General features: G+C 43.5%; 1 protein-coding gene and 1 long non-coding RNA gene across 7 annotated transcripts in view; both read right to left on the bottom strand.

Moving 5' to 3' along the window:
- Positions 1-26,991, bottom strand: part of MYOF (myoferlin) — a 153,246-nt gene that overhangs the window by 100,055 nt on the left and 26,200 nt on the right. For all 6 annotated transcript variants that reach the window (XR_005793567.1, XM_040485881.1, XM_040485884.1 and 3 more), the window contains exons 3-5: positions 25,534-25,625; positions 11,475-11,583; positions 7,999-8,086 (exon numbers count right to left, since the gene is read on the bottom strand). Coding sequence is in view for 5 of the 6 variants with exons in the window: in XM_040485881.1 (XP_040341815.1) it covers positions 7,999-8,086; positions 11,475-11,583; positions 25,534-25,625 (289 nt within the window). In the remaining variant the exon portion in view is untranslated. The remainder of the gene's footprint in view (positions 1-7,998; positions 8,087-11,474; positions 11,584-25,533; positions 25,626-26,991) is intronic.
- On the bottom strand, positions 21,931-22,512 carry LOC121037007 (uncharacterized). Its single transcript, XR_005793568.1, has 2 exons — positions 22,174-22,512; positions 21,931-22,100 (listed from the first exon to the last, which is right to left on the bottom strand). It is a non-coding gene; the product is annotated as an uncharacterized LOC121037007 (long non-coding RNA).

Below are 26,991 nucleotides of genomic sequence, written 5' to 3' on the forward strand. Positions count from 1 at the left end.
CCCCTGTGTGTCCATGTATCTTCTCTTTTTGTAAGGGTACCCATCACTGGATTTAGGGCCCACCCCACCCCAGCACGACTTCATCTTAGCTAATTACACCTGCGAAGATCCCATTTCCAAATAAGGTCACCTTCTCAGGGTCCGTGTAGGAACTGGGCAGTGGGGACACTATTCAACTCATTCCAGAGGCCATTTTCTTGTATCTTTCCAGTGCGTTCCATCTATTGCTCCAGTCCACAGTCTGCAGCCACATGGGCAGCCCCAATCTATGGACATCACCCCCTCCCATCCTCCTTCACTGCGTTCACACCCTTTTCTCCTAATCTGAGCTGGAGTCTGTGATCTAACACTGCCATCTCTCTTCTCTGTGCTCCTCAACCCCTTCCCTTCTCTCACTTATTGTGCTCACCTGGTTCATTCAACCTCCCCTTGCTCCACGCCTTCACCCAGGGAGCTGCATATGGCTGAACACTCACCTTCCTGACTATTCCCACTTAAATGTCATGATCACACCCCCAAAGTGGACTCGCAGGATGCCCTGGCCATCTATCATACTTCCAAGGCATCTATTCACAGTTTTCCTGGACCCTGGTCTGAGAAGGCCACTAATTAGCCAACAAGGTCAAATCACTTTACCTTTCTGAACTCCCACCTTTTTTGCACCTTGAAAGCTTCTAACACCCTCTCGTATCCTTCTCACTGTCAGCTCATGACCTTGCTTATTTCATGGACAAAACAGGCAATCAGAAGAGAATATCCTCATCGTCCCATGCCAAGGCAACCTTCCTACCCGCACCTGCTGTCTGCCTCCTCTCTTGCTACAATCATTGAACTGTCTGTGCTCCCAACCTGAGGTCAATCTTTCCACATGTGCACACATCTCCTCTCCTCCACCTACCCATGGATTTTGCTTCTGCAATTTCTGCCTCTGTATGTACTCCTCAGTCTTCTCCCTCTCAGCTGCATCATTCCCATCAAGATATAAATGTGCTGAAATACTGCCCACAATAAAAACAAACCAAAATCTGTCCTTGATTCCATAGCGCCCTCTATAGTTACTATTTTTCTGCTCTCCTTATCTGTCACTTTGGCAGTGAAAACCTCTGCACAATTTCTTTATATGAACACCATCCTGCCTCTCCAACAATTACCATGCCACTCAGTCATATCCTGCCAAGCTTTTGAGTGCAGCCAACACTGGTCTGTCTCCTTTCTGAATGTCAGTAACCCTCTATGTGACTCACCCTTGGTTATAAGTGAGCTTCAATGAACACTTAGGAATGGCTCTCCATTGCAACTCCAGCAGCTCAACAAAACACGTCTTCATAATTCCTGAGATGTAATATTGGCCTCTCTCCAGAAGCTCAGTTGCAATATTCCTGCCAGCTGCCCCTGTGTGTCATCACTTGTGATAGTGACACTTCCCTGGAGGGCATCTGTTTGTGCACCCAGTGCTGAAGAGTTGGCAGCCCCTAGGGGACCTTAGGATACAGTCAAGTTTGCCTCCGGCATGCCCAACTGTGCCCTTCCCTAGCAGAGATCAGCTTCTCTCACTCCACCAAGCTCTCATGCTATCCTACTCTAGCACTTACCCTTTCTGAGCGTTAAGAGAATGAGCTGTCAGTCACTCAGATGGCACCAGATATGCAAGCCAGCCTTTCCCTGCCATCGCTCTCATCCTGTTAGAGCTTCCCAATGAAGGCAATTCCTAGGAATGGCTGAAGAAGAGAGACACTTACCCAGTCGCCACTGGTTTTCTCCTGGCCTGAAATACAGACCCTGTGCCCTGGCCAGCAGGCCTCCAAACACTGTTCCACGCCCCTCATCTTTCCACCTAGGCTCTAACTGGGCCACCATTCCATCTAATCTTCTCCCATTCCTTGATGAGAGTCCTTTCTGGAATATTTTATGCCTTTTCTTTTTCTTTCTTTCCTTTTTTTTTTTTTTTTTGGTCACAGCAACTCTGTTTCTCTAGAGTCCTAGAATGCCAATCTCTGCCTGTGATATTAATTTTGCTTCTAATGACAAAATTTTGTTAAGTGATTAAGGCAGAACTTAATTACCTTGGGCCAAAGGTCACTGCTAAGTCAGCACAAAGGGCTGGTATAATACCATCAGTGTAAGTTAAAAACGTACAAAGCAGAATGGGAGAGAGGACGTCTTTAAACATGAAAACATTTTGGAGATAACGTGCTGATTTAGCTGCTATGTTGACTAGTAACTTTTCTGGGTTTCTAACCCGAGAGAAGTTATATAAATACACATCTGCACTCAACCATAAGCACTTCATTACCCTCCACCCTGATTCTTGGGTAAACAGCACTATATGTGCACCACGAATTTTCTGGAATGGTTCTAATGCGTAGCCCAGAGCACAGGTGTCATGGAAGAACCTCTAACCATACAGTAATGCAAAGACAGGCTTGCAGGGTAATCTTGGCAGCAACTGCTTGAATTAACTGACCTGTGATCCAGTCTAGGAAACGTTGCCCAAAAAGCTCCGGCTGCATCTGGGCAAGATACTATTAACGAGGTAAAATGCTCAACTCTGGGACTTCTTACAATGAGTTCCCAACTCTGCTCTCATCAGGATCTCCTGGAAGTTTCTACCAACTGCACAGATTGCAGGGGGTCCCCTCCGGACCAGCTAAATCACACTCTCTGGGAGTCGGTGACAGAAGTCTGCACATTTAAAGATCTCCCTTGATGATTTTCCTGTGTCTAAAGTTTAAGAACCCCTTGTTTATTATGATCACTTTGGCTTTCTGAAATAACTTGAAAGAAAGATAGGCTTAATACAATCAGTTTGCTGGACAAAGTCAAATAGAGGCCAATCCTGGAAAGAGTGCCTCCAACAATCTTCTAGCAAACTGGTAATTTTCCAGTTCAGTTCTGACGAAGTCAGTCCCTTCTTCACCATGCTCCATGGATCCCCATGATGTGTCCCAGGACAAATGTCTCGGCTTGGCATTCCCAGCCCTTGGGAACACGCTGCCTTTTGACTACGTCTCTGAATGAATTCGTCCCTTTTGTCTATTCACTAGTATTCCCCCCAAAATGCCTTTCTTGAAAGGAAACATTTAAACAATATCCATTGCCCATCCATCATTCACTTACTCACTCAACCAACCAAGCATTTAGTGAGCAATCATGACTTAGTGGTAGGCGCTAAGAATACACAGTTGAAATCGATAGCTGAAAAAGTACTTTCTCTAAAAAAATTATGTTCCATGTAATAATTTGCTTAATCCTCTGTTGGGGAATTTATTCAGCTCTGACCTATACTTATTCATGCTGATATCTTACCTTTTTACTGAAATGCAAGCTCCTCGGTGGCAAACCATGACTTTATTATCTCTGTATGCCTCAGGTGTCAGTAAATGTTTTCTAAACTGGATTGAATTTTTTTTAATGTTTATTTATTTATTTTTGAGAGAGAGAGTATATGTCGGGAAGGGGCAGAGAGAGACAGACACACACACAGAATGTGAAGCAGGATCCAGGCTCCGAGCTGTCAGCACAGAGCCTGACACGGGGCTTGAACACACGAACCGTGAGATCATGACCTGAGCCGAAGTCACAGCGCTCAGCTGACTGAGCCACCCAGGTGCCCCCAAACTGGACTGAATTTAATCTTAAGCACAGTGACTTTAGTATTTGTGAAAAAAAATAAGTTCGAAGTGGCAATGTCTAATGATAAATGAGTTTTTGCCCTTCCGTTGTTGAACACAGCACAAATTTAACAGATGGCTCTTCAAAAATAGATGTGAGATTTTAAAAATAGTTCATTCCGGCGACAAGAATGTAGGCTCCATTCAAGCTAACTGACATCTGGTGAATCAAGTTGGGAAGGTAACAGGTTTTTGGGAAGTCAAGCCTGAAGTCTGGGTCACCCTACCCCTCTGTCACAGGAACAGTCTTAGAGGTGGGTCAGTGAAACAAATAACTTTGATACTATACATGTTCAGTCAAACCACCAATGCCCTGGGTCTGTAATCTTTGTCATCCTGATATAAGAGTTCCAGAAATGCATTCCTTAAAAACAAAACCCTTAGCTATACCACCAAAGACACGATCCAAAAAAGAAATAATTGATAAACTGGACTTCATTAAAATTAAAAACTTCTGCTCTGCAAAAGACAATGTGAAGATAATAAGAAGACAAGCCACAGACTGGCAGAAAGTATTTGTAAGACACAATTGATAAAGGACGATTATCCTTTATATATACAAAATAAGCAAGAATTCTTAAAGCTCAACAAGAAAAAAACAACTTGATTAAAAAATGGGTCAAAGACCTAAACAGACAGCTCACCAGAGATACAGATACACAGATAGCGGATAAGAATATGAAAAGAGGCTCCAAATCCGATGTCATCAGGAAATACAAGTTGAGACAATGAGATGCCACTACACACCTATTTAAATGGTCAAAATCCGGGACATTGCCAATACCAAATGCTGGCGAGGATGTGGAGTGACAGAACTCTCATACGTTGCTGGTAGGAATGCAAAATGATACAGTCACTTTATAAGACTGGGGGCTTCCTGCAAAGCTAAGCATACTCGTACCGTGTGATCCAGCAATCATGCTCCTTGGTCTTTACCCAAAGGAGTTGAAACTGTATGTCTACACAAACCCACACACAGATGTTTGGAGCAGTTTTATTCATATTGCCAAACTTGGAAGCAACCAAGATGTTCTTCAGAAGGTGAACGGATAAATAAACCATGGTGTACCCAGACAATGAAGTGAGCTATCAGCCCATGAAAAGACATGGGGAATCATAAATGCATACTGCTAAGTGAAAGAAGCCAATCTGAAAAGTCTACATACTACGCGATTCCAGCTCAAGGACAATCTAGAAAAGGCAAAGCTATGGAGACAATGAAAAGATCAGGGGTTACCAAAGGCTGGGCAGGTGGATGAATATGCAAAGCACAGAGGATTTTAGGGCACTGAAAATACTCTGTATGATATTATAATGATGAATATATGTCATTATACACTTGTCCAAACTCATCAAATATACACCACCAAGAATGAACTCTAAGGGATACTATGGACTTGGGTGACTATGATGTCACATATGTTCACTTGTGAGCCCCATAGGTTCTTCCTTTGTAAAACAAAATGTCATCATTCTGATGAGTGACATTGATGACAGGGAAGGCCATGTATGTGTGGGGCAGGGTGTGTATCTGAAATCTCTGTTATCTTCCTCTCAATATTGTGGTAAACCTAAAACTGCTCTAAAAGAAAACAAGTCCTTAACACACACACACACACACACACACACACACACACACACACACACCTCCTATATCCAATTCCTGGGATCTGTGGTCAAATTAGTTTCTTCAGTTTCCAGCGGTGAATTTTCCTGAAAATCTTCACTTTTGTGTTCTATCATTAGTGTTTCAAATTTCCTCTATGCAAGACTCACTATGTGGTTGGTAATCTTTACAAACGATATTGGTAATCATGAACAGTGGTTATCTCAGGAGGGTGGGAGTGTGGAAGATGTGCACTTTCTGTGTTTTATATTTCTGCAATGTTTATGTTTTTACAAATGGGTATTGCTTTTGTACTCAAAAAGAAGATCAACAAGTTCAAATCTTTTTTAAAATTTGTAAAGATCTATATAAATTAGAGGAAGCCGACCCATTACTTTTACATGGAATGGTAAAGTTTTTTAAAAGAGTTAATTAAAAGGAAGGGAAAAAAAATTCTGGGCCAGATGTTCTGTTTTGGTTATTAAAGTATGTGGTGGCAGAAGGTGTGGCTCTCTCACCATTATTTCTCTGCCTCATATTTCTTTGTCTTATCTTCCCCCAAGACTGCAAGTTGTTGGGTTTTTTTCCCCCTAGTGTCTTCCCTAGCACAGAGTGAATATGTAGTGAATATTCAAAGATATCTTTGCTTAGTTGAATTGAATTGTCTTATTAAGACAAAAAAAGGTTTTCCCTTGAAACATCCAAATAATCCAGGATATTGAAAGATTTTCTTAAATGTTGAAGAAAAGATTCTTTCAGCGGGATTATGAAGCCATCATTCAGAATGTCACCCTTAAAACTGTTTTTTGTTTTTTGGGTTTTTTTAAGAAAGAAAGAAGGAGAGCGGGGTAAGGACAGAGGGGGAGAGAGAGAGAGAGAGAGAGAGAGAGAGAGAGAGAGAGAGAGAGAGAGAATCCCAAGCAGACTCCACGCTCATCACAGAGCCCAGTGCAGGGCTGGATCCCATGACCCTGGGATCATGATCTGAGTGGAAATCAAGAGTTGGACACTCAACCAACTGAGCCACCCGGGCACCCCAGAATGTCTCCCTTGACCCAACTTTGGTGAATAGTCATCTTATACAACAAAGATAGTACTTTCAGGGCAAAGAACCCTGTATGTTTTTTAAATAAAAAAGTTTCGTGTTGTCATCTCACACTTGAAAATGAAACTGGCCTGCAGACACTGCTCATTTCCTGGCCAGCACCTAGTAACACACCCTTTGTTTGAGATCCAAATGAAAGGAACTCAGGTTCTGTTTATTTCCTATCTCTATCCAGCATGATCAGGCATTCTATAGAACTTCTGAGGACGACCTTTGCCAACTGCCATGGCAGAACCTGCTGGGAGCGAGCTTCCAAAGGGAATGGGTGGGCTGTCAGTCCACAAACACTGCTGGAGCATTAGCGTTGCCAAGACAATCCAGGAGCTGAGGAGAAGGAGCCTCAAGCAAAGGGAGCCTAGATGACAAGGATTTTCTCCCCAATGGGTCTACAAGTTCAAGAGTTGGTGCTTTTCTCATTTTTAAGCAGCCTTGGCTCCAGGGAAATTGCATGGTTTCTGAGCTTGGTCTTACCTGGGTCTGTCTCAGGAGATGGGACCTCCCCCTACACTGTCAATAACTTGAGAAGTTGCTTATTCTCAGTCTTTCTGGTCCACTAGGACACAATCTTTTTCTTTTCCTTTGTTTAAAAGATATTTAAAAATAAACATTTAGTCATCCCAACATGACTTTGAGCCAAACCAGATCATTCTTTTCCAATAGCTCTGATTTTTAGAGGCAACAATCTGAACGTTCATACAGAGGGTGCCACCCAACTGAACTCATGACTACATATCACCAGGAGTTGTTTTTGTAAAAACACTAGATCATAAAACAATAAATCATAAGAAAAATCATAATAATAACAATAGCCACCATTAAGGTAGCATTCTAGGTACTGGGCGAAGTACTTTACATACTTTATCTCATTGAATCCTTGCCACAACTTTCTGATCTAAGTGCCACTGTTATCCCTACCTTACGGTAAAGAAAACTGAGATTCAGAGAGGCTAAGTGACTTACCCAAGGTTACACGGCAAATAAACAATAGACACAGAATCCAACTTAGGCTATTCTGACCCCAAAACCCTTGTTCTTATTCATAATGTTACAGTTTCAGGATAAAAAGAGTTTTTTCTCTAAACTCCGGAGTCAATGTTTTTCTCTAAACTCCTCCGAAGGCAGGAGCCATGCCCTTATCACCCAGCACTTCAGCTTCCAGCAATGGCTCAAGAAAGCCAGCAACCACTTTCTTTACTTAGTAACTACTAAGAAATGGAGTGCTGATCACACACTTAGGAGGTGAAGAAACACGAAGAGAGTAGAGGCCACTCATGTAGCTTTACCACCAGGGACATTCCAACCAGCGGTAGAAGGTACAAACGTGAAGCAAAGCCTTGCTTGGGACCTTCCACGAGAGTCTGTGTGTGCTGGACGGGCCCACTGCGAGGCTGGTCAGGCAGGGGCTGTCTCACCCCTCTCCTCTCCCTTGAAGGGCATTTCACAAACAACTGTACTGTCCCAGTTTGGGGCAGCTCCACCTGCCTCACGGGGCCCTGTCTAGGTAGGCAGGGTGCTACTGACAGAATAATGACAAAGAAGGCTTTCTTGGAGACTCCCTGTGTGTCTTTAATAGATGGCCTCCGGCATAGGTTGGGCCTTCAAAAGGGTCAGCTTACCTTCCATGACTGATGCACTGGTCCCACTGGGGTCATTCGGATGTGGAGCCGAAGGTGGAACATAGCCAATCACCAGGTCAATGGTGGCCTAGGTAGAAATAATTCATTGCAGACAGAATCAGTGCAGGGTAACAGACTCAAAGCAAACCAAATCAGCAGGAGCAAAAGTTCTGGGTGGAATAGGCAGGGGGAAGGGAAGGTGAGAAGAGGAGAGAAAGGTCACACATGCTCCATTGTATCCTCCCTCATGTAAGCCAGGCAGGCAGGAAAGCCTGGGAAACGAATTACCTGTTACAGGTTGCCAAGTGTACCACTGCCAAGGGGCAACTCACAAACTGGAGCAAAGTTGTGACAAGCAAGCATGAACTTGAAATTAGCCTCCATCTGAGACTTGAGATGCCTTCCAGTCACAGAGGCTCATTTGAAACGGTTGAGTTATTTGTTTGCACACTGACCTCTTTATTCATTGCTGAAAATTATTGTTCTTTCTCTCTCTCTAAAAAGAACTTGAGCGCCTAACAAAAATTATATAACAATGTGATTCATAAAACAGGATAAAAAAGGGAATCGAGTCTCATTAAAGAGGAAACCAATATGCAAATCATGAAGTTCAAGATCATTGCATCTTGCATAAAATGTGACTCCAAGATGGCTAGGAGCCAAGGCAAGAAGGAGGGCAGAAAATGTGGTGTAACTTTCATTATCGGAAAGGAAGAAACATACTAGTTCCTGATAGGAAATCAAGTTATTCCCATTTTTAAAATCTGAGATAAATTTCTCACCTTATTTTAGGGCAGAGTTTCCTATACTTATATATTTCATGAACCTACAAAATTTCAAACAAGTTTATGCTAGGGGGAGTCGACATAGGGATGCTAACCTAGGCCCACAACTGCTATCTACTATTATGAGAATTTCACAAAAGAAATGAATTTTAACAGCAAAAACGAGAAAGGACAAATCTCTGAATAAAAGGAGCCTTGCAAATAAGGATGGCTTGCACACACACACACACACACACACACACACACACACACACACCCAGTTACCAGTTAAAACACAGACATAATATTTATGTTCTACTGAAAAATTATTCATTGTTTACCTGAAATTCAAATTGCAATGGGCATCCCATACTTTCAACTGCCACTTTTGCTACATGCGGCAAACTCTAGTGTGAGCACATACACACGTGCACGTGCGCACACGCACACACACACACACACACACACATACACACACACTATATTGTCCTTATTTTTTCTCATCTGTCTGTTCATCAGTGAATACTCCTTCATGGATCAGCACATTGTGTGGCCAACTTAGGAACCACAGATCTGGGAGACGCTGAACAGAACAATGAATGGGGCCCCGAACAACAGTTTCATGGCAAGTAAAGAATCGTGAGAGCAGCACCTCATGGCTACCCATGCTAAGGACCCAGGCCACAACCCGAAGGCCGAATGCAAGGAGCAAGAGGGGCTCAACTGCTAAACTTAAGTAAAGAATCAAACTTTCAAAACTTAGAAGAGGACATCGATGGCTCAACTTCTGGATCAATGATTTTCCAATTACGTCAGGATTCCCAGAAGTGCTCCCTAATGGCGGGTAGGAACTACCAGAAGATAGGACTTGAAGCCCCTCATCTGCCTCACTCCACTCAATCACCACGCACTGCCATTTCAGGCTTCTACATGTGCTTTCTTCTGTGCTTAAGAAAACAAAACCCTGGGGCGCCTGGGTGACTCAGTCGGTTGGGCGTCCGACTTCGGCTCAGGTCATGATCTCGTGGTCCGTGAGTTCGAGCCCCGCGTCAGGCTCTGTGCTGACAGCTCAGAGCCTGGAGCCTGTTTCACATTCTGTGTCTCCCTCTCTCTCTGACCCTCCCCCATTCATGCTCTGTCTCTCTCTGTCTCAAAAATGAATAAACGTTAAAAACAAATTAAAAAAAAAAAAAGAAAAGAAAACCCCAAACAGCCAGAAACATCACTGACTTGTAGTATCTTTCCTAAGTATCATTTCCCTCAGCCAGGTTTTGGACAAATAGATGACAGCTGACATTCTGAATTTACGTTTTAGGATTAGAAAGATTCACAGCAAGCCCATAAGTTTTGGAGCCTAGACCAACCAAATCGATATTCTGAATGGGCTCTGAGAAGCCTCACCTATATATTCTTGCCAACAGGGATGGCCTATTTTGAAAATTTTTTAAATCTTTATTTATTTTTGAGAGAGACAGTGTGAGCAAGGGAGCAGCAGAGAGAGAGGGAGACAGAGAATCAGAAGCAAGCTTCAGGCTCCAAGCTGTCAGCACAAAAGCCCAATGCGGGGCTCGAACTCACAAACCGTGAGATCATGCCTGAGCCAAAGTTAGACGCTTAACTGACTGAGCCACCCAGGTGCCCCTATATTATTATTTTTTTAATGTTTATTTTTCAGAGAGAGAGAGAGACAGACAGACAGAGCATGAGTGAGGGAGGGGCAGAGAGAGAGGGAGACACAGAATCTGAAGCAGGCTCCAGGCTCTGAGCTGTCAGCACAGAGCCCAACGTGGGGTTTGAACCCACAAAATCAAGTTCATGACCTGAACCAAAGTTGGAGACTTAACTGACTGAGCCACCCAGGTGCCCCAGGGATGGCCTATTTTAGTATAAAATCTTCTCCCTTTGTCCTAGCTCCCAAGCAAAATAAATTGATTGGAAAATGAAGGTGTTAGAGAGTAATGGGATAAGCATGGTAGGTAGCTTTATGAGCACTTGTTAGCAAACATGAAATCTGAGAGCTATGAGCCTTGAGTCCATTTGTTTCTTTTAAGTGCACTTGAGAAAGAGAATTCTGGACTCACATCAGACAATATCAATATGTACTCATTTAGAGGCTGTAATCAGAAAATAGCTAATATTCACATCTTGATGTTCCAAGGCAATATTAATGAAATACCTTCTACAGAGTGTTTCAAAGAGTGTCTGATACACAGAGCTATACTCACCACACAAATGTAAATAAATAGTTGAGCAGATATGCACAGAGCTATACCAAGAGAGGGTGCCACCTAACTCGAGAGCATTCTGTCGAAGAGAGTCAAGTTTATCTAATCCACTAGTTCTGTGATTGCAAGTATAAACCTGTAAGTGTGTGTGTGTGTGTGTGTGTGTGTGTGTGTGTGTGTGTGTGGTGATCTAATATAATTTCATGCTTTTCTTTCCTTTTAATGCTTACTTATTCTGACAGAGCGAGTGAGGGAGGGGCGGAGAGAGGGGGACAGAGAGAATTCCAAGCAGGTTCCGCACTGTCAGTGCAGAGCCTGATGCGGGGCTTGATCCCACGAACCATGAGATCATGGCCTCAGTTGAAATCAAGAGGCAGATGCTTAATGGACTGAGCCACCCAGGCGTGCCTAATGTCACACTCTTCTTAATGAACTTTTGTTTACTTATCTCAGTTCAAAGCCATTCAATAAGACAGAAGGTGCTCACCCCAGTCTCTTGACCCCTTTCATTCAGCAGGGAGATGAGTTTGTATGGCAGAGATCTGTTCTGGTCGCCAATTAGGTCCTTCAGGGATACCGTGGCCGTGCCAATTAATCTGTGGGTGAAATGAGAAAGCACACAGTAACCTAAGTGAGGGACATGCTTTCATGCACTCAGCGGGCCTCCCGATTCCCTGCCTATTCATGTTACCATTAAAACCACTCACAATGAGATGAATTTGGGGGAATTTTGGCAGTAAACATCACTTTTCCACAACATGTAGTCATTTCGAGAGTCCAACTATGGTGTCTATGAAATTTGAAGTCATGAATGAGATGAGCAGTGAATGGTGACAGACAAAGATGGAATAACCCCCTCAGAATCCAAGAAGAGAGAAAAGTAGGACAAAATTCAGGCATTCCTCTGTAACGAAAATGTAAACGGACCCATCACACATGGCCCACTGTAAAAATGCCCCCCCCCCCCCCAGGAGACCTTCTGCACTTGTCAATAGGTTGCCAGTTTACTGATGGGGCCAGCTTACTAACCTGCATAGTCCGGAGCAGAATTCAAAAGTTGGATATGCGCACGTCTCCCTCTTCCTGGACACTGAGGGATTCTGTTCAGCCTTTACTGCCTCCCCATCTACCTTGTAGTGCACATAACCTACTGGTACAGAAGTATGCATATGTCCCTGCTCACCATGGTTAGGCCCCCTGAAAGCCAGGATTGCTCCCTTCCGTGCTCTAACCCCAGTGCTTGGAACATACTACACTTGTTCATAGATACTTACTAAATGAAGGAAAGAATGAATAAATCGACATACATTAAAAATGAATATTGAAGACTTTTTTTTTTATTTTGTTTTTAAGGGGCGCCCGGGTGGCTCAGTCGGACACCCAACTGACTGAGCCACCCAGGCACCCCTGAATCTGCAAAACATTTTTGTGGATAGGGCACATGATCAACAAAGTTCATAAAACACGCATTCCCTGAGAGTTGGTGAATATAAAAATGTAACCTGTAGAATACAGTCTGTAAATTGGGAGTTATAGTGACAACGGGGCATGAGATTGGGGAACTGAAGAAGTTCCCTCTGAGAAATTCAATCAAAAAGCAAAGAAAGCCCAGGGGTGTGCTCTCAGTATGGATACTGAGAAAGGAAAAGAAAAACAAGAAGATTTAAAAAATGTTATTTACTTATACGTAGCCTACATTTGCAGTGACTGATACTAATAAATGGCACCTATGACAGCATAAATATCATTAGCATGGAAATAGAAAACTAAGCATCAAGTCCTCAAAGTCATAGAGGAGATTCCTTACATCAAAAAACCCAGAGTGTGGGGCACTTGGGTGGCTTGGTCAGTTGAGTGTCTGACTCTTGATTTTGGTTCAGGTCATGGTCTCATAGTCATGAGACCAAGCCCCACATCGAGCTCTGCAAACAACCCAGGTGAAGAAACCATAGTTGGGCATAAAACATAACTGGGCTTTTGGGAAAAAATAATAATCTGGAGAGTTCATCTTGTGCAGAAATATTTATTGTATTTTAACATGTAGTAGTTTCTTTAAAAATTAGGAGTGAAAATTGATGTCAACATGGAAATGCCATTTTTGAACTGACAAATATCCATATTCTCCTTCTCCACTCAGACCCCAGAAATAGAACTAGATTGTAGATCTGGAGTCTGTCACCCAACTACATACATCCACTGACTCAACAATATGAATAAATGACTTCACTTTCTGTGAATAGACATATTGCACAAGACCAGGAAACTGCTATGGCACCTGGTTTCACCTGATTTACCCCATGGCACGACGCACTGCATATGGTTTCTTGGAAGAATACACTTTCTTGGACAGAACACCGCAAAAGATGCTCAACAACCATGATGGGTTCTCACCTCTTCCAATACCACAAGTAGAGTTAGTTACTGGAAATGGAAAAGAAAAATTCTGCCTGCAGAGGGTTAAGAGTAAACTTTTCAGCACTTTTAGGTCAATACAGAAATTAGGGCTCTCAGTCAACACTGGGAATTGACAGAACCTTTATAAAGTAATTTCTAGATAAATATGTTCACTCATGAAGTTTGCTAGAATTTTTTTTTTTTTTTTTTTTTTGTACATGAGTATAAGTTTTCTCCTTACTTGGGTTTTAATTCCCCTGACATATTGAGGAAAAGAGTCTACACATGATTCCATCTCCACCAGATGAAACAAGGAAACCCACACAAGGTGAGGGCCCTGGCAAAATCTCTTCCATATCTCCCTCAGCCCCACATAATATGAGCCTGACGAGAATTTTGTTCCAAGTTTTAAAAATAGCACAGTAAGCTGTGAGGTTGGCTAATTGAGTTTTTAAGGACAAAATGTGAAAACTCCAATTTTAAAAGTCATCTGACTGGTATTAAATGTCTAAATGAGGTACTCGCCTTGAAAGACATGGAAATACACTGGATTTTTTTTTCTTACATACCCTTACATACCCTGATTCATAACCTAACTGTATGATTAAAATAATAACATTGTGGGGTGCCTGGGTGGCTCAGTCGGTTAAGCGTCCGACTTCGGCTCAGGTCACGATCTCACAGTTCGTGGGTTCGAGCCCCTCATCAGGCTCTGTGCTGACAGCTCAGAGCCTGGAGCCTGCTTCAGATTCTGTGTCTCCTTCTCTCTCTGCCCTTCCCGTGCTCACACTGTCTCTCTCTCTCTCAAACATAAATAAGCTTTAAAAAATTAAAAAAAAAAACAACATTGCACACTTGGACATGGACAGATTTGCTGTTGCTGAAACCAAGATGACCCGAAACTCTATCAGCAATAAATAATTCTTAGAAGAAAACAACGTGTAGCATGTCAGAACAATATGGAAAGAGGGCTGGCCTGGGGTTGGACTAGAATTTATTGACCTTGGCACTACTGACATTTTGAACTGGACAGTTCTTTGTTTTGGGGGTCTGCCCTGTGCTTTGTCAGATGTTCAGCAGCATCCTTGGCCGCAACCCACTGACAACTCTACACCTTGCCTATTGTGACCAGGTGGGCAACACAGCCCTAGGTTGAGAAGCATGGAATTAGATGATTTCTGTTCTTGCCCTAACTCGGTGTCCCAACTTCCCCCAAGCCTTGGCTAAGTCACTCAACTCTCTGAGCCCACTTCATTCATTATCTGGGTAGACTGAAGTAAATCATTTCTCAGACCCTTCTCAGCTATTAAAGTCCTGCTAGGCTTGTACGTGTGATGTTTTCTACACATATCTATATAGGACACTATCTCATGTTAAATATTTCTTTTCTCTTTGTTCATTGATTTAGGAAGAATATATCCTAAAGTCTGTCCATGTTGGACAATCCGGAATAGTTTCCTCCTTCCACCAATATGACCTACCATTTCACGGATCAAGCTTAAATTCACACAGAGTGTCAGGAGAAAGGTTAGGCCAATCACAGAAATGTGGAATAAGTGTAAGACAGTAGGGAGTGGTGACTTGTGCTAACCAGAGGGAACAGGTTCACCTGAAACACAAATCCCATCACTGGCCCTTCGTGGTCCTGAATGGTTTTACACCTTCCATTGTGACTCAACCAATATCTGTGGCTTTCCTTCCCCCCCACCCCCCAGAGGGTTTGAGAGGGTGGTAACGGATAACAGACCAGGAATGGACTAAAATAAAAGCAGCCAATTATAAACTCAAACTTCAATTCCTTCTTTCAGAAACCCTTAGTCCCATTTCTTAAATGTGCTTTTTCATCATACAATTCTGATGCTTTTGTGTTTGTGTGTGAGGGAGGTGGTTTAAAAGAAAACTTCGCTTTCTTTTTTCTGAAGTAAAGATAGTGTGTTTAGATGAAAGCCTGGAAAGATGTTAGTCCCCCAAAATATTTTTAACAGCTAGGTTGTGTTGAAGAAAAATGCAGTTACAACTTCTAACACCTTTCCCTGTAAATTGGAGAAAGCGCCCCCTATGGGCATGTCTGAGCTCCGCAGGTCTCCGAGGGCCCCCGGCAGCCTGTCGTGGGCTGTTTTCTGTGACGTTGCCTGGATACAGAATACCATGAGAGGCTAGGAAATGATGGCCCAGCCTCCTACACAGAGGACAAGAACAGTGTAGTCAGGCCAGTTTCCTTTAAAGGAGGTGACACTAAACCAAGAACCCTTTTTCTTTCATATTACTAATGCTATAAATATGCTAACATGTTACAGTGTGACAGTAATGTGGACACTTTGCCCTGGATTTTCATGGAAAAATAAGAGTCTCCTGATGGACTCCACCCAACACTAAAACAGATGGACCATGTCTCAAAAGGAAGCTTTACAGTGAAAAGAATCTCAAAGTCCTTCAGCTCTCCAGCTTCATTTGCAGAATTAATAAACTGCAGATGTATTCTGAAGGGAAGAAAAAGCCAGTCCTGCTCTCATCCCTTACAGTTCTTGAAGGTCTAGTGGTTTTGAGTTGGGTCTCCATGCGACATGGAACTAGTTCTAAGCAGCGGAACTGCAAACTAGTCAACTTAGTCATGCGAGGGCTAGTTAAGAACTTCTTTAACTTGTTAAGACAGAGTCTAGCGTGTTTCAAAAAGAGAAATGGGAAATGTTCTCCCTGTAAGCACAGACACAAACCTTAACAGCCACATGCCACTGTGGTGAGTAAGGGCTTTGCTGGCTGAGTTCTTAATCAGGGGAGCTCGCATATATCAAGTTGTTCTGTGCAGCAGGGGCACAGCCCACACGGATTACTGGAGGAGGGTTTACTGGAAATTCCTTCATGAAGGAAAGGAAAAATACATTGGACTCTGGAAAGTAAATCACATGTTGTACTGTTTCTGCCCCTACGGACTGCAGCACATCTCACTCCCCCTCCTCAGGGAGGGAATAACAATCCCCAGCTGGGCTGAGCACAAATACTTCTCCAAGCTGCTCCCGGGTCCCTTGTAGAAAGGGCCAGACCTGCCCACCCTTTGAAGCACTGGGCTCTCAGCCAGCTGAGCCTTGTCATTTCTACCAGGTCTGTGTGGCCTTGGTTCCTTGGCTGGGCAGCATCACCCATCCATCCCCACACTTCTCCTTCCCCCAGGACCAGTATCCGTCAAGCTCTTTCCTGGCTCCACCCCCACCCCCACCCCCAGCTGAACCCGAAGGTGGGAGAGCCAGGCCTACACTTTCCTTATGACCAGATTGGGGGGGAGGGGGGGTGCGAGGGGCGGAGCTGGGGCAGCCATGACAGCAAATCCTATCCCAGGAAGCCCTGTGTAAGCAAAAACTCCCTCAAAGGACACAATCTGGGTCTCCCATCCACTTCACCAGTGGGGAACCTTCCTGAGTCTCCCAACTGGCCCACGCTGGCCCTTTGGATTAGCTCATAAACCGTTTCTGAGATTGTATTTCCCCAGACCTCCCTGCAGCAGAATCGCTAGGGCAGTTACAGATTCCCAGGACCCTGAGTCACACTTTTTCTTTAGTTAATTCTTATACCCAGGAAGTCTGAGAAACAATGGCCTAAAGCAGTGATTCTCAGTGGCAGCAGGGCAAAAGTAGAGGGATGGGGGGCGGGGGGGGGGGGGGGAGGTAGGAAAGACAGCTGGCAAAGCTAGATCTGGAGACAGGGAGACATGTGCAGTTTTTAAAAGCACATTCAATAGGATAACACAGTTCACATTTGAGAAATGAGCATAGGAATCCAATTATTTAATAGAACAAAGTAGTAAGCAAAACTCAACTAAAACCACTCGGCCAGCCTCGTTATCTGTATCTTTCCTGTGACCTCTCCTCCTTACTCGCCACCAGGATTGTCAGAGAGCCTTGGGGCCTTTGTCCGGTTTATCAAATGTGGAAACACTGGCCCAAACTGTGGTTCCCAAATTTGGCTGTGTACCAGCCCCTCTAGGGTAAGGCAGTGCTCTGTACTTCTAGCGAACTCCATTCCTGGGTTTCAGAATCACTCACCTAGTCTAGAGGCTGTGGCAGGTTTGGCAGGATTCAGGGCCAGCAACAACTCCCTTTTTTCCAGTCCCTCCCAACCCCACTGCCCTGAGGCCAATGGCGTCACTTTAACAACGGAAGGAGCTGAGTAGAAGCCCAGGCCTCTGCACCTAGGTGCAGGTGAGGCACCTAGGCGCAGGTGAGGCACCTAGGCGCAGGTGAGGCACCTAGGCCAGAATCAGTAGCTCCTGTGGCTACAAGGAGCAGGCAAACTAGCCTAATGCCTGACATGCAGGCAATGCTCCATAATTATTTCTAGAATAAGTGACTATAACCTGTAGCCTGACCAATTCTCCTGTTCATTCAGTCCTCAAGGGTCTGAATCTGTGGTTGTCTGCTTGTACAGTTTAGAGCAACTCCCAGGCTCTGGCTCTGTCCCTGGCCCATTGGAATCAAGGTAGTAGTTTTCTGTTATTCACTCATTCATTCATTCTTTCATTCATTCATCAAGAACTTGGACCTAACAAGGAAAGGGAGACAGAATAACAGTGATTAAGAATTTGGAGCTAGGCAGGGCTGACTAATTCGGACTCATCCTTGTACTAGAAGCCAGGTACAGGTTGTTTTACTTCTCTGAGACTCAGTTTCCTCATCTGTAAAATGGGGTGATGACAGCTACTACCTAACAGTATTGTAAGGATCAAAAGGATGATGTGGTAAGTCCTTAACAGTTACTTTTTATTATTTCAGACACTACTCTAGAAAAAGGAATCAAAAGAAAGCATGTGACCCCAGGCCAGTACTGGCAGGGAAAGCTGGTCTGAACTCATGCACAGTCTAAATCACAGGAAGGTGGGATATCTATGCAAGGATATGGGTAGGTAGCCAGTGGGTAGGTACCCACTTCCATTTCTGTGCAATCAATTGTGCAAAGTTCTTAAAACCAGTCCTTTCTCTTACATACATGAAACAACTCCCTCCCCAACGTCAATGCTGTATATACCAAAAGTCTGCTTGGAAAATCATTTTTTATTTTCAGGGTTAGACCAGAAGCAAACTTCAGCTATAGCTGAATTCTCATAAAATCCAATTAGTGGAAACTGAATAAAGGTTTTAAAGGTCTCATAAAATATTTCATTATAAAATTTTTTTGAATGTTCATTTATTTTTGAGAGAGACAGAGACAGAGCTTGAGCAGGAGAGGGGCAGAGAGAGAGAGGGAGACACAGAATCCGCAGCAGGCTCCAGGCTCTGAGCTGTCAGCACAGAACCTGACGTGGGGCTCGAACCCACGAGCTGTGAGATCATGACCTGAGCTGAAGTCGGACGCTCAACCGACTGAGCCACCCAGGCGCCCCCATACTTTTAATACTTTTATGTCTCCTAGTGACAAGACTTCCTGCTGACATTGCCACATGTAATCATGGCCATGGGATTTGTTGAAGTGGCCCAGATGTGGTTGGTCGGGAGGGATGGACAGCCCACGGGTTGAGGCAGGCTTTCTTTTTTTTTTTTTTAAAGTTTATTTATTTATTTTGAGAGAGAGAGAGAGAGAGAGAGAGAGAGAATGCAAGGGAGCAAGCAGGGGAGGGGCAGAGAGAGAGAGGGAGAGAGAGAGAGAGAGAGAGAGAGAGAGAGAGAGAGAGAATCCCAAGCAGGTTCCATGCTGTCAGCACAGAGCCCTTGTGTTCCATCACACAGTGAAATCATGACCTGAGGCAAAATCAAGAGTGAGTCAGATGCTTAACCTTAACCGACTGAGCCACCCAGGTGCCCCAAGGCTTTCTGATTGGAGTAGCTTCTCAGGCTGTGTAGACATCTAAACCAGAGGCCAGTGTTACTGTGGAACAGGATTCTCAGTTCAGTTCTTTTTAGTTCCATATTTTCAGTGGCGTGGCAAAAGTATGAAAAGATCACAATTGGTTTGGGCTGGCTTGGTCTGGGTACTGACTTCAAAAAGCTGAACCCCAGCGTTTTGGGGAGGCCAGTGAAGAAGGTGCCACAGTCCTGCTGATGTCTGTCAACATCTCATGAGTAAGTAAGTAAAGGTGGGCCAAAGCTTTGGAGAAAGACGCCCAGAGAGATTGAAAGAGAAAGGCATTTCATAATGACAAGAGCTATAACTATCTTCTAATTGCACTTGGAGGACCATCTCTTAGGAGAGGAAGCTTTACAACTTGTAAGTCATTTGCAAGGTTATTGGACTACCTTCAGCGATGTATCAATTAATGTATTCATCTGACAAATAATTGCTGATGCTTATGTGTGTCCGACACTGCTCCGGGCACTGGGAGTACTCCATGCCTTTCATGGGGCTTACATCTGAGTGGACGGAATGTGCAGTGTATCAGATGGTGTTTAGTGTGATGAAGATTGAAGGGGAAGAGAGGAGAAAATGACAAGATGAGAGAGAGAGAGGCAGAGTGTGTGTATATGTGTACGTGTGTATAAATATTTGTGTGCTGGTTTAGGTAGGGTTTTTGTTTAAAGGTTTGTTTTCAGGTCTGTTTTATAATGAAATATCTTAGGGGTGCCTGGGTGGCTCAGTCGGTTGGCCATCCGACTTCGGCTCAGGTCATGATCTCACCGTCCGTGGGTTCGAGCCCCGCATCGGGCTCTGTGCTGACAGCTCAGAGCCTGGAGCCTGTTTCAGATTCTGTGTCTCCCTCTCTCTCTGCCCCTAACCCACTCGCATTCTGTCTCTGTCTCTCTCAAAAATAAACATTAAAAAAAATTTTTTTAAGTATTAAAAGTATGAGGACAAGGTCTTTTGTATATGAGGGAATGAAAATTTCTCATAAGCCTTACCATACTGCTTCACCATATTAATTTCATTCCAAACTACAGTATCTGTTTTTATTAATATAAAACAAAAACAAAAAACAAAACAGAAAAAAAACACCCCACAAACCTTTGTTCAGGGAGTTTGTTATTATCACAATCCAAACTTGTCTTTTTTTTTTTTCTAAATTCTGTAGCCCATACTACCACTCTGTGTGTGTGTGTGTGTGTGTGTGTGTGTGTGTGTGTGTGTGTAGCTCCAGACTCCCACCTGCACCTCCCCAACTCTGGAAGACAACTGGGACTTGCCTCACTTCTCTCTCCCTGAACTGCAGCTGGAATGCTCTCCAGGCATTAAGTTGGGCACTCAAAGGGCTCATTTCATTTATGTCCTCTTGCTTGGGGTCATTATCCAGTCCAGTATCTGAAACCATGGTTACATATGTTTTATCTATTTTTTTGGTGTATCAGGTGAGTATGTAGATCTGGTCCCTGTTATGTTATCTTAGCACGAGCAGAACTTCCAAACTATGGTCACTTTAAGGATAAGACTTCTGAGGCCCAGAGGGGTTAAGTCACTTGGTTGAGGTCATCAGTAGTCACCAGTAGAGCGGAGTCTCAAAGCAGCCTCTGTCTGGCTCCCGAATCTCAGCTTTTATGCACTATGAGTTGCTACCTTCCTGTGAATTCAGGAGTAAGCTCCACGTCTCTCTACAAAAAGGCATGAGCTTTGGGACTGGCGTTTGTTTCCCTTGTGACTTGATCCCTTTGTGTTCTGACTCCTTTGCAGCTTAAACCCGAGTTGGAACCAGAGAGCTGTTCAGAGAGCTGGGTTGGACAGATTCCACATCAATGGCTCGTTACTAGTGGGCTAACTGTCCAATGCAAGGCGCTTTAGATACTATTCGTGTATTAGTATCGTGAACTTACTTGCTCATTCATCCAACAAACACTTACTGAGAGCTTATTATGTGCTAGGCACTATGCTAAGCGCTGGTGTTACAGTGGTGAACCAGACAGGTGTGGAGCTTACTGTCTAGTAGGGGAAGGCCGCGTGAATAACAAAACAGATATGGACGTGTCAGATGGTGGTGAGCGCTGAGCTAGGCAAAGCAGGAATGCGGGCCAGCACATATTTTTGAGTACTTATCTAAAACCCAACATAAATGTCCACACACCCAGCTGGGCTCCCTCCACCATTCCCACACCCACACAAGCTTGCTAATAAGCAGGGCTCTGAGGAAATGAAGCAGGGCAATGGGAAAGCAATGGTAGGCGCTGCTCTAGATTGGAGGGTCTGAGATGCTGAGGCCGAATGACAAGGTTTCATATCTACTGCAGTTAGAAGGAAAGAGTATTCCATGCAGAGTGAACAGCAAATTCAAAAGCCTAAAATGGTAACTCTTTTTCCTCCTTGGCATGCGTGCATGCGCACACACAAACACACACGCGCACACACACACACACACACGCACACACCTGAAAACCTGTAAACACCTTTCATTCTTACATTTCCAGGCTCCTGAAGCCGATTCTTCTTTAGGAACTCAGGTGAAGTGACAGCAGGGCCAGGACGCCAAGGGATCAGGGTCCCAGCCTCAAATCTCATCTCCACCACTCAAGGTTACTGTGAAGAGCACATGAGATGAGATATGCTCTCCAAATTTCTCGTGTCCACTGTAGAACATGAGTATCAGTGACTTACTATTCAATAGTATAAAATTGCCTGCTTAAAAGTGTTACATAGGGAGGGACTGCCAATATTCTGATAATGACTGTCCTTCATTTTTTTTTTTTTTTTGCAAAATTAGAAAGAAAAATTACTTCCATTCTGGACAAAAGTTAATCAATAATTGCATCCTCATTTTGGTTCCTGCAGGTGGTTCACGGTTTTCAGTATAATGTGAAAGTCCAGAACACAAATGCTGGACATAATGCTCACTCTGACACATGCCTGCTGTGTGACCTTGAGCAGATTACCTGGACATAAGTGCTCACTCTGGACATAAATGCTCACTCTGACACATGCCTGCTGTATAACCTTGAGCAGATTACCAAGCCTCTCTGGGGAAAAAGAGGGTGTCTGTGAGGATTAAGTAGCATAATGCACTCAAAGGGCTTGGCATAGCCCTTGGCACTCCCTAAGACCTCACTAAGCTATAGCGGTATTGGCTGTCTGCAGAGGGAACTCCGATTCTTCAGGGGCTGGGAAAATCCTTCCACTCTGACATTTCAGCTAAAAATAATTTCATTTTCATCACGTGATCAAGAGGCATTTCTGGCTCTTCTCTCACCCTCATTCAGCCTGGATGGCTGGCTGGATGACTGGGGGGGGGCGGGGGGGGGAAGAACAGAGTCTGCACTGAACAGCCCAGCCGGCTCCCAGTGCCTGAGGAGGGATGTTGCTGACGCACCAGTGCTATGCTTGCATGACCTGGACCCTGCAGTCCGCTGTGGGTGTGGGCACGGGTGCACAGGCAAACCTAGGCAGTCCAGCGCTGTTTGTTTCCAGGCCCCAGGCAGCAGATGCAAAGTGAGAGCCCTGTTTGCACAACCCGTTTCCATGGCAACAGGAACGTCAACAGGCAAGGGATTCCTTAAGCTGGTAGAAAAATCCTCTGCCCCCACCCGCACAACCAAGTGAAAGCAAGTTCCCACACTGAGCAGTGAGCAGATCCCCGAAGGCCAAATTTTTAGTAAAAAAGCCAAGAAAAAAATCTGGGACCAAAGTACACAAATAGTTTGGACAAACATACAGCTTATTCCCAGATGGGTTTAATTTTTTTTTTCTCTCCAGTGTACTTACGGGCAAATTTGACCAAGGTGTATGCATTGTTTAGTTGGTGACAGCAAGGTCAAAGTTCACAATTCCTGGCTGATGGTGGAGAAGCATGAAGCTTAGCACAGTAAGCTAAGTAAGCATTATCATTCGCACTGTTCATTCCAAAGCAGACTCGGGGTCGGCTTTCACTGGAGGATGGTCAACAGCTATGCAGCGAAATTTGTAGGACACACAACTAACCTCCCAATTAAAAAGACCTTCCTGGCAATTCCTATCAAAATAACACGAGCATTCTTCACAGAGCTAGAACAAACAATCCTAAAATTTGTATGGAATCAGAAAAGACCCTGAATAGCCAAAGCAATCTCGAAAAAGAAAACCAAAGCTGGAGGCATCACAATTCCAGACTTCAAGCTGTATTACAAAGCTGTAATCATCAAGACAGTATGGTACTGGCACAAAAACAGACACTCAGATCAGTCCAAGTAGTAGGACCAGAACCTGCAGAGTGTATTTATGTAGCTTAAGAAAAAAATGCATCAGTCATAAGGGGCATTGGTCAGCAACTGAACATGAAAAAAAGGATCTCATCAAAGGTGAACATGTATAGTACCTATCAAAGCACTGTCCAGGGGGTAAATGTCTGTCCAGGATCTCTTAGCCTGACACCATTAAGTAGAAGACTCCAGTCATTAGGGTGACTATCTAATTTACCGTCCAAACCAAGTCACTGTTGACAGCAAAAGAGGTGTTATTAACCCTTGTGCTAGGACAATAAACAAGGACTGTTCCAAGCAAGTCAGGACATAAGGTCACTGCATTTCAACTAATTCTTTCTGGTTTATGCCTCTCATTGCAGCCTTCTACTTAAACCAAATGTGCTTAAGGCTAAGGTATTCATTTTTATTATTTTTAAAATTTTATTTTATTTTAAGTTTATTTTGAGAGAGAGATTGAGTGCATGGGAGCGAGTACGAATAGGGGAGGGGCAGAGAGACAGAGAGAGGGAGAGAGAGAATCCCAAACAGGCTCTATGCCGTCAGCACAGAGCCTAATGCAGGGCTCAATCCCACAAACCATGAGATAATGACCTGAGCCAAAACCAACCTGAGCCAAAACCAAAAGTTGGACACTTAACTGACTGAGCCACCCAGGCACCCCTAAGACATATTTTTAAATGTATTGACATTTCTAAAAACTTGGATGCTTCTTACAATTGATAAGGTCATTTAATACCAGGCTCCTTCCCCACCCCAAACCTGTTATTAATTTAATAATACATCTGTGGTCAATGATATCTTATAATCAAGGATACAGAGTAAATTGGCTTTCCATGCAGGATGACACAAAGGTGAATTCATTAATCAGAGAATGTCCTCCCACCACGCATTTATTTCCACTGGAAAATAACACATAAGTAACTTGGTTTTAAGCACTGGTTTCTTGTAAGCTTGGTTAGTTTGAATTGGTAACCTAAGACTGGTTTCTGAGTCTGTAAGGCCAAAGTCCAGATCAAGGGCTGGGGTGAATTTACTGAGGTCATTCTGTCCCATACAGACCTGTTTTGGAAATCCCCAAGCTTTACTCAGGGGACAACCCTCAGTCCCACCACCATGGGCACCATCGTGACCCTTCCCATTTGAAACTAGTAAAGGCGACAGGAATCTGACTTAGATCTGTTGAGTTTAAAAGGCCAATAAAACATTAAAATGAAAGTGGGGCTGCAAGTAGAACTTGAATGGTCACACATAAGTGGAAGAAGAAATGATTTTGCTTGTGTTTAATATAGCTACCGTTCAGATAAACCACCCCAGGGTAGGAAGTGACTAAGTACAGTCAACAAAGATGTTTTAGGAATGTAACTAGATTTCACAACAAGTGCCAAATTGGATACAGTAATGGTGGCTTAGTGTTTGCAGCCTCTTAGGAATACAGTAGTTCCCCCTTTATGCATTAGGATATGTGCCAAGACCCCTGGTGGATGCCCAAAACCGCAGATAGTACCAAACCCTACATACATACATACATACCTATGATAAAGTTTAATTTATAAACTAGACATAGTAAGAAATTAACAATAACTAATAATAAAATAGAATAATTATAACAACATACTGAATGAGTTATGTGAATATGGTGTCTCTCCCTCTCTAAATATATTGTACTGTACTCACCCTTTTATGCATGATGATGTGAAATGATAAAATGCCTAAGTGATGAGATGAAGTGAGGTGAATGATGTAGGCACAGTGACGTAGCGTTAAGCTACTATTGACCTTCTGACACTATTTCAGAAGAAGGATCATCTGCTTCTGCACCTCAGTTGACCATGGATAACAGAAACCACAGGTAAGAGGGGACTACTATACAGAAGTTTGGGGAAAGCAATGTGATCATTAATCACATCTGATATTGGCTCAGAAAGTTGTGTGCATGGGGGGTGGGGGAAGGACACGGAACTGAAGCACGATTATATTGCAAATATCATAAAATGTTATTAACGATACGTTCCTTCAACAAAATAAACAATGGTAATATAATACATAAAATGAGAAAAATAGTTGAAATCAACTTACTTATTTTGTCCAATCGTCTCAAAATCTTTTACAACAATTGTAAGGGAAGATGAAGAGTCGAGTGGTATACCCCTCAAGTCAAACTCCAAAATCTGCCCATGGAAAGGTTATAAAAACAGAAAAGTTGTTTAAAAGGGTCAGGAAGTATAGTATAATAAGACATACCAACACTAAATGACTAAATGTCATTATCTTCACCAATGTCAGTCTTGTGAATCATCAATTCTATAGTTAGTAGAAGTGACCAAATTCCAAACCTGGAGGCTGCTGAGAGCTGTGGGAGTGTAAACCAGACAGCCTCAGAGGACCTGGGGGTGACCTCTGGCTTCCCATTTTCTAGGCTCTGTGACTATGGGCAAGTCACCAAACCCATCTCAGAGTCAGAGAATTTACCACAATTGGTTATAAAAATAAAATAAAATGAAAATGCTTTCTTCATTGATTGTTTTTAAGTTATTTGCTTTTCCTAGTCATATTATTATCAAAGAGATAGATAATCTAAAAAAACATTTTCTAAAATGCATCAGCCTTTTATTTTAGGCTTGATTAGTCTGCACCACCATGATTAGTCTGCAATCAGATGAGACTTTCATCTTAAGGCAATAAATTGCTGTCTAATGGCAAACACACAAAAATAATCTAACATAACACCGCTGATGTCTTTGATTGATCGTGTAACATATGAATTAAATAAAGCAGAGCCTACTGAAGATTTGATTCTCCTTGTACTGGGTTTGGAGTGGGTGGTGAATGTGTCAGAGCTCATATTAGAATCCTAACCCTAATAGGTTTGGGGTTAGCATCTCATTTGGGTTAGATTTCCGTTATAAAACTAGAGTTGGGAAGTTTACTTGATAAATACAATTGCAGTTAGAAAAAAATACATGTTAGATGGGGAGCCTGGGTGGCTCAGTCGGTTGAGCGTCCAACTTTGGCTCAGGTCATGATCTCACGGTGTGAGTTCGAGCCCCACGTCGGGCTCTGTGCTGACAGCTCGGAGCCTGGAGCCTGCTTCAGATCCTGTGTCTCCCTTTCTCTCTATCCCTCCCCTGCTCACACTCTTTCTCTCTCTCAAAAATAAACAAATAAACATTAAAAGAAAATACATGTTAGAAACAAAATGGGGTGAGACGGATGATACCCTCTGCTCACGTGACCATTTCCACCTCTGCCATCAGCTACATGGATTGACCAGATATAAAGAAGCATGTGAGAATTACTCAAAACCGGAAGCACTATATGCATACATAATGTACTTTCAATTTGTTTTATTCTTGGAGATCTGTGTGAGGTGCTAGGATCCACACACAGCATCCACCGGGACCAACCAGACTGGCCTCTTGCTTTCACGGAGCTGGTAGTCCAGCTGGCTGGGTTCTGGGTTCCAGTGAAACTGCAGAGAAGCAGAACTGCCTTTCAACTTTCTGCTTCTCAGAAAGGCATTAAAAAGACAGTTCA

The sequence above is a fragment of the Herpailurus yagouaroundi genome, unplaced genomic scaffold (assembly GCF_014898765.1).
Source record: "Herpailurus yagouaroundi ecotype Mexico unplaced genomic scaffold, PumYag 163, whole genome shotgun sequence".
Lineage (NCBI taxonomy): Eukaryota > Metazoa > Chordata > Mammalia > Carnivora > Felidae > Herpailurus > Herpailurus yagouaroundi.